Genomic DNA, 14,825 nt, shown 5'->3' on the forward strand with positions numbered 1-14,825 from the left:
TAAATTCATTAAAATTTCTGAAGTACATATAGTATATCAACATATGACACTTAGAACCATTTTCCAAAAGATAAGTAATCAAAGTAGATGAAAAAAGTTCTCATTGGAAAAATTGAAAACCACTAACAACTACATTACTATATGCTAGTAATCACTAATAATTAAAGAAGTATAAATTAGTTGAATGCTGATTTTTTTCTCATAGGCTTCATACTGGCTAATATTAAAACAATATGAATTAGCTAATTTTAAAAGTCTATGGAAAGAAATATCACTGTAGATAAGAATTAGTCTAAATATTACAGATTTTAAGAACACTATGAGAAAATTAACAGGACAATTTGAGTCCTTTGAACTATTAATGAGTTTTCTATGTATATGCCGCAAAGAAGCCAAAAGCTGAAAGACCACATATATACTAAAATATTCTTAGTAGTATTTTTTTCGTAGGAATGAACATGACCAAAGTAAATGCCCAGCACTTGAATAAATGCTGAGCAAAATGTGGTATGGAATATTATAGTACCATAAAGAATCCAGTAAAATTAGGAATTCAGAAAAACATGAGAAGTTCCAGAATAACATAAAGAGAGAAGTAGAACTAATGAAATAGCTGGACAATATACAACATATTGACAATGGTACAATTGAAAACCACACTAAAATACAATTAAGTTCTGATGAATTTTAATGCCCACTTTAATCCAGGGAGAACACATGAGTCACAAACTTCCTTTTTGTCAGCATAGTGGTCGAGGATTCTTGATGTAGTAGCAGTTTGCTTAGCCTTTTTTTATAGTTGCATTCAACTCTCTGTGACTCCTTTTGGGGTTTTCCTAGAAAAGATACTGTCATGGTTTGTCATTTCCTTCTCTGGCATATACCTCAGATGGGGAGCTGGAACAAACAAGATTTAGTGATTTCCCCAGGGTCACAAAACTGTTAGGTGTCTGGGCCTAGATTTGAATTCATTAGGAGTGAAGCTCCAGTTTTGGAACTCTATCCACTCTGCCACCTAGCATCTCCTAAAGTACATCATTAGATTTGTTTTTTCTTGTCATTTTGTCTAAATTTCAAAGGAATTCAATGCGAGTGTGTGTGTGTGTGTGTGTGTGTATGTATATGTATATAACTCTGCCAAGGATGGTCCCAAGCCCGGCTGAAAAAGGAGGAGGGTTGGGCACGAGACTAGCAACCTCACCCCGTAAAATCTCACTTGCTATAGAAACTGCAATCTCATTAAACCAACAAAACCAAAGATTGCCTACTCTGGAAGATTGCTCTCCAACAGAGTCCACAATGCGTGCTGGCAAAATCCAACAAAGTCCAGGCCTACGTCAAATCTTGAACATCAGATGGTCTGAAAAGATCTCCAATACCAGACTCTGGGAAAGAATAATTCAGTATCCCATCAGCCAGGACGCTATGAAAAAAAAATATAGAACCCACCAGGGAGAAGAAAAGTGGGAAGGCCAAAACAGACCTGGCAAAGATATGCCCAGTTGGTGGAAGTTGCCAGAACAGAGTCCATTGGCGTGAGATGGTTGCAGCCCTATGCTCCTCTGGGAGTCAATAGGAATAATAATAAAATATATATATATATATGTATGTATGTATATTTATATATATGGAGATGACAGATAAAAACTACAAATTAACATGAATGTTTATACGAAAGCAATGTAGTATGGCATCAACTTGTAAAATCATGAAGTAAAGATGGGTAACAAAAGACTTTATACAAACCTTATACTCAGTAGCTATTGCACAGGTTGAAGGTACCAACCACAACATAGTATTGATATAATCTTATCCAACAGGAAAAAATAACTTAAGAATGACTTCTGAACTTTTCTATGCAAATCTCATTGCCAATCCACTTTGTGATGCTCCTTTTCATCATTATCATCTCTCTCTCTCTCTGTCTCTCTCTGTCTCTCTCTCTCTGTCTCTCTCTCTCTCTCTCTCTGTCTCTCTCTCTCTCTCTTTCTCAAAAACAGGTCCATGAAAATACAGAAATCAGGAATGAGAAACCATACAGTGATTACATTATTCATTCTACAGGGACTGACAGATGATCCACAGCTGCAGATTCTGCTCTTTATCTTTCTATTCCTGACCTACATACTGAGTGTAACTGGAAATTTGACCATCATCATCCTTACATTAGTGAATCCCCATCTTCAAACTCCCATGTATTTTTTCCTTCGAAACTTTTCCTTCTTAGAATTGTCATTCACAACTGTCTGTATTCCTAGATTCTTGTACAACATGTCAACTGGGGACTGTACTGTCACCTATAATGAATGTGCCACTCAATTATTTTTTGGTATCCTTCTTGGATCCACAGAATTTTTCCTCCTGGCCACCATGTCTTATGACCGCTATGTAGCCATCTGCAAACCTCTGCACTATTCAGCTATCATGAACAACCATGTCTGTAACCGGCTGCTTGTGGGATGTTGGCTGGCTGGGTTGATGATTATTCTTCCACCACTTAGTCTGGGTCTTCAGTTGGAATTCTGTGACTCCAACATCATTAACCATTTTGTTTGTGATGCATCACCATTGCTGGAGATCACATGCTCTGATACAGAGTTCATAGAAAGAATGGTTTTAGTCTTTGCTGTGTTGACATTAATCATCACCTTAATTTTGGTGGTTTTGTCCTATGCCTTCATCATCAGAACTATTCTGAGATTCCCCTCTGCTCAGCAAAGGAAAAAGGCCTTTTCTACCTGTTCCTCCCATATGATTGTTGTCTTTATAACTTATGGCACCTCTATATTCATCTATATGAAACCATCTACAAAGGAAGGGGTGGCTTTAAATAAGGTGGTATCAATTCTTGCAACCTCAGTGACCCCAGTGATGAATCCCTTTATTTACACCCTGAGAAATAAGCAAGTGAAACAAGCATTTAGGGACTCATTCAAAAGGTTCATGTTGATCTCAAAGCTATAAGAAACAAGTGCAATCTAGATGCCAAATGACTTTTAACTAAGGCATCATTGTAAAAGAATATCAAATGATACCTTCCTTTTTCAGTTCTTTCTAAATCTTCATGACCCATTTTTTGTTGTTCATTTGTTTGGGGGGATTTTTTAGCAGAGATCCTGGAGTTATTTGCCATTTTCTCCTCCAAATCATTTTACATATGAGGAAAGTGAGGCAAAAATGCTTTTACTTGCCCAGGGTCACACTGATAGTTTCTAAGTCCAGATTTGAATTGAGGAAGAAGAGTATTCCTGATTTCTGGCCCAGCACTCAATCCACTGTGACACCTATCTGAGTTTATCTACAGACTATTCATGTTGGAATTACCTCACAATGACTTTTTTCCTCTAGAGAGAAATTGCTAATTATCAAGTCTTTCTTTTTTCCACCACATCAATTTTTAATGGGATCTGCTTTTCTTTCAGCCATCTTACTCCCTACTATTATCCTAAAATATCCAATAATCATTCATTAATCCTATACTGCATACAAAGTTCTTGTAATAGAGTCTCCCCTTTTCTCTGTAATTGGTCTCCTAGTTCTTGTTACAATCCATAAAAAATTGAGAGGGAAAAAACCCACAAGTTTTCATTCTTTTTCCTTCATGTTTCAATTCCTTTAATTATTTTAATTTCTTATTTTTAATTGATGAGACAGACCTTATTTCATCCTCCAGAAAATTTGTTGAAGAGGCAAAAGGTTCTCAGGAGACAATGAACACATAAAACTTTTAGGTTGTCCATTAGCTCCCTTCAGAAGATCATTGACTTTGATATTTCATTTAATTTCCAGCTTCCCACAGGATCATACACAATACTTCCGAGACTCATAGTTTTATCTTCTTTTTTTTTTAAACCCTGTACTTCGGTGTATTGTCTCATAGGTGGAAGATTGGTAAGGGTGGGCAATGGGGGTCAAGTGACTTGCCCAGGTCACACAGCTGGGAAGTGGCTGAGGCCGGGTTTGAACCTAGGACCTCCTGTCTCTAGGCCTGACTCTCACTCCACTGAGCTACCCAGCTGCCCATAGTTTTATCTTCTGGTTTGGATTCTTTTCCTCATTCCCAACCCCATAAAGGCTAATACCCTTTGGAGGTGCTGATCAAGCTTTCTTTTTTCCTTCATACCTTCAATGTCACTATAACTCAGTGTTTTTTCTAATCAAGTAAGATACTTCCCAGTGACTTTGCAGGTTGATCCTCTTACTACAAGAAGCATGTTGAATCAGAAAATCACCTCTTCCCCCTAGAGCAGTTATGGGCGAACTTTTTAAAGAGGGGGGGCAAAGGAAAGGAAATGCTCACATCAGTCTGTTTCTAAGGCAACTCTTTTCGAAGTTTCATTGTATTGTATCCTACTCATTGTATTCGTCAGGTTAGGAATAATGTCTGCAGCTGATAGAACATTTCAGGGGGCTGCATCTGGCCTGGGGGTAGTAGCTTACCCGTCAGTGCCCTAGAGTAACTAATCCCTGAACTCTCATACTTGGTAACTCTCAAATTTGGCATAATCCTTAAAGCATCCTCTCAAAGCTGGTGCTGCCCAAGTAATCTTCTTCCAGTAGTTCAAAGGCCAGACTTTGAGATCTCTTTTTCCTGGTAATTTATTGCATACTCCCCATCCTAAAATTTTGAGCTTATGACCACTGTCCACACACTATTCTCTCAAACCAGGTGACCTCACATATATCCACCTTTCCCTTGCATGTTTATAAGTATCCTACATATTGCCATCATCTTTTCTCATTCTGCCAGTATTCACTTATTGATCACTTATCCCCTACCCACAACTTCCTCACTTCTGATTTCTGAAGTGGAGAGACTATGCACCTATTGTAATGCAAAGATGCAATAAAGGCTTTTGCCCTTGCAAAAGTTAATTGAAAATTTCTGGCAGGTAGGAGCTTTAGAATCCTGAGAGGAGCAGTTGGCATCTGAGGTTTGAGGAGAGCAGAAAGTCCAACTGAAACTCTGCCTTTGGCTTTCGGCTTTGTTTCTGGCCTCTGCTTTGTCTCTGGACAATTTGAACCTAGCTAATTTCTCTGGATCTCTCCCTGACCTTCTCCATACAATCAACATAACCCAGTCACTAACAACTTTTCACTCTCCATTACCTTTCAAAGGTATCCTTGACTTTTGGGGTTAACAATCTAATGAAGTGGAATGTGCCTGCCTTTTCATGAAGAGGCAATTCTCCATTTTTTATCTCTTGTCCTCCTATGTAACATACCAGATCAGGGAAGCTTGTCGTCCCCTGCCTTCTATTATGTAAGCTTCCATATATGGGAGTAGAGAATCTAAGTACTTTTGTTGGGGGTTTATGCCTAGGAGGGTCCCCTCTATGATTTCTTATCCAAACAGGTGCATAGAGATCCTCAGTAGGTAATCATACTCAGTAGGTGGACTCAGTAGGTCACCTGTTAGGTAATATCAATTCCTGCTACCGCCTATTGGGTTTATTTTCCTGCACTCCCTATTCTTCATCCTGCTACATGGATCAATAATTTTCAAGTTTATACTAATGACTCTGACTTGCTTGGTGGTCCTATCGATGTTTACATGTTGCATAAGTCTTGTTTCAATTTTACATATTTTGGTTTGTCCCTTATGTTTTACCATTGGTCCTACCCCTACTCCAGATTGTTTGCTGGTGGATGTTCGTTCGTTTCTTGTTGTCTTTTGTTACTCCAGTGAATAATTTTTCTACTCAGACAACTTCTATATATCCCCGGATTCTACCTGTGACCATATCAAACAACATGGATTTGATGGCTCCCCACATCAGGCTTTTTTTCTCATATTCTCTTTCTCTTTACAATGCCAATCTAGATTTCAACAGAAAATAATTTAAAGCTTAGTGTTGGTACATGTCTAGGATGATCTAAAGTTGTCTAGAGGAAAGGTACTCAGGATTTAATGAGAAGAACAGATATAGGAGATCTATTTATCTACTCTGCACTAAAGAAATGCTTAATATTGAAAATATATAAATATACATTGACAATTTTCTAAAATAAAGAAGCAATTTAAAACTAATGTATTATACTCCCATGAGGCTAATTAAAACTTTAAAATGAGAGTCATTTTGTATGACTCCTGAACTGTAGTTTCAATTCTTCCAAAACTGTACACTGTCCAAAAATTATGATCTAGTTTGTGTCTTTTGTTATATTATGCCAGCTTATCCTACTGCCTATAATCAGAAAAATCTAGGTGGTGTATAGTGGATAGGACAGTAGATGTGGATTTAGGAAGAATTGAGTTAAAATCCTAAGACACTTGCCAGTTGTGTAACTTTGGGCAGGTCACAACCTCTATTTACTTCAGTTTCCCACACTAACAAATGGTAATTAAAAAGATATCTTATCTCACAGGATTGTTATGAGGATAAAATAAGATAACATTTGTATAGCACAGCACAATTTAGAAACTAGAGCTAGAGCTTTTATTAGCCACCATATGATGCTTAATCCCTTCCTTTCCCCCTTTTCCTTTTTCAAATAAATCCTGAAATATTATACAAAAAGAAGTGGACAATAATATCAAAATGTTGCATAGATATAAAGAAAAATGAAGACTCAGAAGTGGCTTTTGATTTGGGAATTAAGAGATCAAAGTAACTTTGGAGAGAGCAGTTTAAATTGAATGATAAAGTTGGAAGTCACATTGAAGGGAGTTTAAGACAATGAGAAGAGGGCATAGGGAAGAAAGCACCAAGTGTAGCTGGTTTTTAAAAGGAAATAAATTGAAGAAGGAAGGAGAGATATAAGATGATAACTACTAGACATAATAATTCAAGTGAAAATTGGTTAAAGTTGTGGGATACTTGTGTATATTGGTAGACTGCAATGGCATCATATAAGAAAAGCCTAATGATTTTCTTGGCTGGCCCTAACCTTGTCTGTGGAAGTGCCCTTCCTACCTAAAGGGCTCAGTCTGTTTCCCTTTAGTGTCTCTGTCTCAAACCTGTGTCCCAGTCTGTGTTTCCCAGGCAGTAGCTGTTTGCCCAAAGTATCTCATCCTATCCCTTACAACTCCTTATACCTCTGTGTTTATATTCCCTAAACTCAGTCATTCCCTCACCTCTCCTACTATCTCAATCTAGTACCTTCCTTATCCACTTTACTGCCTTAGGGATCCACAAAACCCTATCCACTGTACCTTATCCCCTATTCACTCTACCTTTAGTCCCTTACCTGCCTTATTCCCTATTGCAACCTTACCTTTGTAATGCAAGGAGGCTAATAGAAACTTTTTGCTTCTGTAATTTCTAAAGGTCACAAAAAGTCATTTAAACATCTTAGAATCTTCAGAAAGTCAGTTAGAACTTAAAGCTATAAATAGAGGTGAAGTTCCAACTGATGGGGCTTTTTGCCTTCTGGCTTTTGCTGTGGCTGGAGGCTTTTGTTTGGCCTTTTAGCTTTGGTTTAATTGCTTTGGCCTTGTTCTATGCTTATTTTGTTTTGGGGAAATTTGGACCTATCTCATTTTTCTGGACCTCTCCCTGATCCCCCATCTTCATCCCTCCCCTTCCCTGAATTTCCTTTGGGTTCTGGTTGGAAGGGAGGCTTGGTGATTAGACATTGTGGGTTTAGTTTCTTTAGATAATTGGAGTATCCTCAAATAAGTTACCCCTAGATTTGATAAAGACTTTAGTTAAAAGGCAGTCAAATCTTCCTGACTGGGAGAGTTGGACTCTCTCAGTCTAACCTCTCCGTGATCCATCCCCCACCATCACCCCTCTCCCTAGCAGCAGTTAGAAAATCCTGAACCTCTTCCCTCTAAATGACCCCGGTATTAATAAATCCCCTTGTTACCTATTCAAAAACTCTGGTGAATCATTGTGTTGAAAATTAAGACAAGGGCTCCAGGGGAAGGAATCATTTTTCTTTTATTTCTTGAAAGAACTGAGGCATCCATCTTGGCAAGAAGTACCTATTTCAAGACTTCCTCCAGCCATCAGTTTGACTGGCAGGGAGGAGCCCCCCCCCGACTCCTCCCTCAAGAGACTGGAGAAACTAACAAGAGAAACCCTCCAGCCAAACTGAAACATTTCTTACTGGCCCTACTTTCCTCCCTGTATCTTTTGTCTCAAGCCTCTGGGAATAAACCTGTTTGAACTGCCCTCTCCTACTCACCCCATTTCCTTTATCTCCTATATACCTTCATTCCTCCTCCAATCACCTTATAATCACCCCTAATATCCCCTTTATCCTTCCTCCCAAATTGTGTTCATTTCACCCTATTCAGGTTATTTACTTTTTATTTCTTTATAACACCTTGCCTTAATTTCCTTATTACCTCTAGCCCTTGGTCTCATATTGTTACGTTTAAAAATGATAAAGACATATAATATAAGAGAAATTAATATATTAATAGCCATGCTGGTGGAGATAAATTGTTAGACCACACACCTGGTAAAAACTCTTCAAAGTTACCGCCAGTGCCCGTCATTGCTATGTAGCCAAAAAAAGGGCTGTCTCCAGCCTGACCCCCAAATTTAAGCTGCCCTATATGTGGGATGTCTGACATCCTCACGTCCAAAACTGGAAACCGGAAACTCATTGGATCATGGGGAATATAGTCTCAAAGTCCCCCACATGTCCACAGGAAGTTTGTAAGATACTTTTAAATGGCACCTCCCTGAAATTCTAAACGCACATTTCCCCCTGAGATCTGGCAAAAAAAGGGTTGGCCCTTTTTCTTTGCTGGATCTGTAAGCACAGACAACTTCTAAATTTCAGGAATTTGGGGGATAAAAGAAATGGGTAAAACTAGCCGCATTGACAAAAAACAAAACAAAACAAAAAAGAAACAATTCGAGGGTAGTCCTCTATTGCCATAATAGTGTACATTCAAAACAAATGCATTCAACCCATTCAACTCCCCATAGTTCAAATCAACTGCACCCAAAGTTCAAATTTGATCTTCATGGTCCAGTAAAGGGTCTTTAGGCATCTTTTTGGTGCCTCCATCAAACAGGTTCGTTGTCTGGATTCTGGGGAGATGGCAAGATCCTTATCCTGAAATTATTCACAAAAGAATTTAAAATTTACATTATAGATTATAAAATATACATTTCCTTCTAAGAATTAAACATTTCCCCCTGAAATTACTCCTAAAAGAGTTAAATATACATATATTTTTACATTTTTGATTTTTAAAAAACTTAACACACATCCCCCTGAGGAAAATTCTAAACACATCTTTCTCCCCTGAAAAGGGGACCTCAGGTCAGTTAAGGATGTGTGGCTGAGTCACAGGGGTGGTATGAAATCAATTGGCAAAGTAAATAATTAAAAAAAATAAAAAGAGTAAAATTCAAAAAAAGGAGAAAAATTAACTTGTGAATGAAATGTAAAATGTGCAAAAAATGTAGGGAAAATAAACTTATAAGAGGCCTTTGAATCAAGGCCCAATTAAAGTGATTTAAGCAATTTGCTATTATCCATTCAGGGCCAGGACTGTAGAAAATTGCCATTCTCTCTATATATAAGAGAAATAAGGGGAACTTTCTGGTCTGATTGCCTTCAACTTCTCAGGGAATGAGTCAATAAATAACCAATCTTAGGCGCTTTATGAGGAATTTAAGTTGAGGCGACCCTTGTCTCCTAAAGTGTTAGAAAATACTGGAACTCCAGAACTCAAACCCCAGATTTTAAGCCATTCAATATTGGCATAGAACTTCTACAATCCATGCAGATTTTCAATTAAGTCTCCATGACCATGCGGCCCTTGTTAGCACTTCTCCTGGAATTAGACAGAGAGGCATTAATCACAGTCCCATAGCATTTAATAATATATGGTAGGTTCCCAAAGTCTGAGCTCTTCAGGTATGCATCATTATAGCAAATATATATTTGCATTAAACTTATATCACTGTAAAATCAAAAAAAGGATAAATAATGATTATATATGTACTTCCAGTACAAGATGAGAAAAAGGAAAAAAATCAATTGCTCTAATTAAAAAAAAAGAATGTTTTAAAAATCAAAAATATACATATATAGCTTAGAACTAGTGGAAGGGTTTTTTATCCAAAAATGAGATTCATTTTCTGTGAGTGTAAATGGGTTTTACAAAATAGCAGATTCACAATGCACATTCAAATAGAGTACCGTAATTTCTACTAACACATTTTAAAACAATAAACAATGATGTTTAAAAATCATATACTTGTTACAAATTTCGAACTTTGGCTAAGATATTTTCTCAGCAAACTCTGTTATTGCCTCCATAGCAAAATCTGATATTAAAAAAAAAAAACCTTCTGGTCTAAATTTTCCTCAGGAATTCTAGTTCCTTCTGATAAAAGCAGGCTAAAGCATAGAGACTAACATACAGGAGCTCTCCTGGCTCTGTTTTAAAAAAATTAAGACAATTCTTCACAATAAAATATATAAAAGCTTATCCTTTAAGACAACAATTCCTTAAAATAAATACATAAAACCTTATCATTTATACAGAAGGGGCTAGGATCTAAAATAAATTTTTAAAAGACCTCTCATAAAATTACAATTTAAATCTCAAGGCAGGCATCAAACTCTCCAAGATTTTATACAATTAAGGCAATTTATAACTTTAAAATGTGTAAGATGTTCAAATGGTACAAGAACAGCATTGTTTTGATTATAGTAAAACCACTTACCAGTTCTAATAGATTTTTTTTAACATTATTTGGGAGTTATAATAAAATCATAAACAGAATTCATCTAGCAGCCACAAACTTCATTAGCTTAAAATGATTCAGTGCAATAGGAAAATAAGTGAAATAAACAAAATTAATTCACGAAACTAATCAGCAAAATGCAGTAAGATACAAAGTCTTTTTAAAACCCATTCAGTTCTGAGGTTTTAAAATCCACCTCTGGTCCAATTCAAAGTTCAAATTCAGGGTCCTTATAATCAGTCTCTGCTCTTAGTTCAAAGTTCTGAGTAGGTATGGGGTGAATTTCTTCCCCTGAGTTTCAATTTAATAATTGCAAGAAAGTTTGGAATAGTAATCGCTAGTTCAAGGTGGAGGCGTGGAGTAGGGGCTAGAGAAAAGCTTAGGTCAGTTTTTAGAAATTGCACGTGTAGAGATTTGGGGACAGGGGTAGGAGGGGTGCCTAGATCAGGCTTTGGAGAAAACATGTGGAGGACTAGAATGGAGTAAAAGAGTCTTTCCAGGTTAAGCCATTACCAAGAGAGTAGGGGTGAGGGGGGGTGCAATACCAAATCTTAAGCAGCAGTGGCAGTCTGGAGCAGTGGCGCTTGGCAAGTCAGGGAGGGGGTCTCTCAGAAATCTCAAGATTCGGCAGAGAACAGGAGAGGCAGGAACGTGAGGCCAGGTCAGGAGCCAGGAAGTTTGGTGGCAATCAGTGATCAGGAGAAGCAGTGGCAGAGGCACTGGCAGGGCACCGGCAATTTGGGTTCAAAGTCAGAAGCCAGAAGTGGCTGCTCTGACTTCCCAAGGTGGTCTCAGATACTTCTTAGTTGTGTAACTCTTGGCAAGTCACTAAAATCCAGTTGCCTATCCCTTACTGATCTTCTGCCTTGGAAACAAAACTTAGAATTGGTTCTGAGACAGAAGGTAAGAATTCTTTTTTAAAAAAGAATCTTACCAGTAGTGACTAAGAAACTCCAATGTGATTGCCACAGTGCAACCTATTTGTTTTTCCTTTATATAGACAGTGGAGACATCCTTTATCTCTAAGGAGACTACTTTCTCTTGCCATATAACCTGGAAGGTTTTGTTGGACTTATTCTTTGGCCCTGAGGAAGATTCCTCAGTAAGCAAAACAAAAAAGGGAGGAATGTTATAGCCAAAAAAGCTTATAGAAATATTGTAGCTTATAGCTTTTAAGAATATTATAGCCAAAAAGCTAAACTTGGCAATTAAGCAAGGGGTTTTTAGATAACGTCATGCCCGGCTCAAGCAGGGCAGTTATCTCTGACTCACAGTCCCAGGGACAACTCCTGGCTGAAAGCCCCAGGGCCCCTAGATGAAACAGCCTTGAAGATTCCTAGACAGAACAGCCCTGAAGATTAAGAATCATGTCCTGTGGCACCTGGAAGCATCCCTACTCCCTCTGTCTAGCTATTAGCTAACCCTAAGACAAAGGCACCTATATCCCAGAAACATATATATATTCCTTATTCTGAATGCCCCCTCAGGACTCTCTTTGATGAGTTTCCCCAGTGCGTACTGGCAATAAAGCTTTCTCCTGCTTTGATTGCATTGTCTCGTGTGTTCCTCTGGAGGCCACCCATTTTGAACCCTAACATATGGGGGCTTGTCCGGGATGGTGTGCAACCCCCTGGGGACCACTGAGACAGAGAAAGCTCTCTCCTAGGTTTCATGACGACTTCCAGAGGTGAGCAGTGAATGGTGTGTGTCTGGTGTGTGACTGTGTATTTGATGGGGAAACTGAGGACTCCTTGTGTCCAAATTTCCACCTGTTTCTGATTGGGACCCGGGTACACCGAGGTTTCTATTCTCCGCGAGGAGGTAGGCCGGCAAAACAGGGAAGCACTTTCAGATGGGGGGGGGGGAAGTCGTTGGAAACCATGGAGACAGGAAAAAAAATCCGGATCATACCTTCAGGGATTGGAGTCCCTGAAGGAGGGGAAAGGTCAGGGCACTCCCTCTGCGAAGAGGGGGATGGGTAAAAACTGCTTGGTGTAGAGCAAAGGAAGTCGCTCGCTGTAAAAGAGCGCAGGTCACTCCCTCAGCAAGAGAGGGAGGGTAGGTCAGGGTTTGATTCCCTGGGGGAACAGTTCCAGGAAGCCAGGGGTATTCTGGTGGAACTTTCTAGTGAAGTCCCACGAGGGACGTGTCTGGGCAGCAGCAGGATGCTGGGTTTTTTTTTTTTTTTTGGAAGGACACCCGGGAGAGCAGGGTGGAGCCCTGAGCAGGCTCCATCCCTGACTCAAATTTTGTTTGGATCCACAAAGAGAATTTTTTGTTTTTCATTCTGTTTGTCTGTCTTTTGTATTGTCCTTTTTCTGTGTTTTGTTGATTGGTCAAAGTTGGGCCAGAGTCACTCAACCCCCCTGGACTTGGTCCTAAGTTATTATTCAGATTTCAAAACCCATGCACGTGCATTAGGCTTTTCAGTAAAAAAGGGGGAAGTTGCAGACCTTTTGTAATTCGGAATGGCCTGCCCTTGGGGTTGGATGGCCCCATGGTGGGACTTGGCAACAGTCTGTTATTTCTACCATCTGCAGTTGGGTTTCACTCTGGGGTCCTGAGGGACACCCAGACCAAATGCCGTACATTTTAACCTGGCAGGATTTAGTCCTGAATCCTCCACCCTGGCTTCTTAAGGTTGTGGAAGGTTCTTATCCCAGCAAGGGAACGGTTACACCCTCCCAGGTTCTGGTTACCCAGCCCCAAAAACCCAACTCCAGCTCAGAGGTCCCCTAATTCATCAGTACTGGCTGGGTCCTTGTTAATTCAGAGGGAAAACTGCAACCATCCCCTTCCCCCATCTCGGAGACCTGGCGGCAGATTTTAACATCTGAATAGGAGGGGATCTGTAAGTTCAAAGCTCTTTCCTTAAGAAATACAGCCAGCCTAAGAACAGCTCACTTTCAACCCCCACTAGAAACAGAGAGCAATTTATTTAGGTGCTGCAAGAAGCATTTGTTACATCACAGCCAAAGAAAAGAGACAGGTAAGATTAATTGGAGTATAAAGCACAGGGAAAGTTAGGGGGCAAGGAAGTCAGCTCAGCCAAACAGTTGGCTGATCGCTGTACCTGAGTACCCTCAGTGAAAGCGACAGTGTGCTTTCTCACTGCAAATATTTCTTTTTAAGCATGGATCCTAAAGAACTGATTTTTCCTCTTTCTTCCTTTGGATAGGCCCCCAAGGGAGTGAAAAAGAGAAAAATTCAGAGCAAAAAAAAAAAGGGGGGGGGAGATCTTACTCCACAATTGAAAGCAGTTTCACTTATGATTTGATTTTAAGGATTGAGGATTGCTAATGATGTTGATATGGTACAATGTCAGTTTTACTTATTGTGGTAACTATCTATCAAATGTGAAATATTACCCAGATTTTATTGAAAAAGAAAAAAAACTTATGGTTAGAAGTTTGTTAAGCCTTGGTTTCAGTGAATTGAGAATTGTCTAAATGTGGTTAATAGCCAGTCTGACACAAAGAGGGAACATTTATTCTATGAGGTCAGAAATTGTGCTGGCTACTTTGTAAATGTGAAAGTCACTCAGAAAAAGCTATAATGGTGAACTTATTCTAGAATTTAAATTTGGGATTTTTCAAAATGAGATGTCTTTTAATATATGTGCTGTCAGAACTAACAACAAGTAATCATATGACACACAAGAAGTTAGATTTAATAATACAGGTACTGAAATTTGGAAAAGGTTGAATTTCTAAACAGTGTTATATTTGATTAGGGTTGTGTGAACTGTTTTTAAAAGGTGTACAATGTCTAAGAGGGAACTTGTGATTTAGAGATTATTAACATGTATTTGGACTCGAATTGCTAGAAAGTAATGATGAATACAGAATATGTATGCAATTTGGGCTATAAAGAGAAGTGAGTTTTCCACCTGAAGACGTTAAGGTTGTATGATATGCAAACTGTATGAAAGTAACAAGAGAAAATTTGACCAACCTAAGGAGCTAATAGGATTTAATGCAATTAAATATAGTACCTTTCCTCCTTTTGCAATGATGGTGATAAAGGAGGAGAAGCCTGAAGAAATAAGAGTAATTGCTAAAGAAATAATAGGTGTAAATCAGAATAATATTGATGAAATTTAATATGCTTTGAGGTACAGGAAGCTAAACTGGAGGTTCTATTCTGTTTTGAACAGAGGTC

The 14,825-nt window shown here is 38.7% G+C and overlaps 1 protein-coding gene across 1 annotated transcript; it reads left to right on the top strand.

Annotated features, from left to right (window-relative positions):
* The first annotated feature begins 2,025 nt into the window (after positions 1–2,025).
* LOC123249114 (olfactory receptor 6C2-like) lies at positions 2,026–2,964 on the top strand. The gene has a single exon (XM_044678099.1). It carries the CDS (start codon positions 2,026–2,028, stop codon positions 2,962–2,964), a length of 939 nt encoding a protein of 312 aa, XP_044534034.1.
* The last annotated feature ends 11,861 nt before the right edge of the window (positions 2,965–14,825 follow it).

The sequence above is a fragment of the Gracilinanus agilis genome, chromosome 5 (assembly GCF_016433145.1).
Source record: "Gracilinanus agilis isolate LMUSP501 chromosome 5, AgileGrace, whole genome shotgun sequence".
NCBI classification, from domain to species: Eukaryota; Metazoa; Chordata; class Mammalia; order Didelphimorphia; family Didelphidae; genus Gracilinanus; species Gracilinanus agilis.

Excerpts from the sequence above, each read along its gene's own strand:
- LOC123249114 (XM_044678099.1), top strand. The coding sequence starts at position 2,026 with ATGAGAAACCATACAGTGATTACATTATTCATTCTACAGGGACTGACA.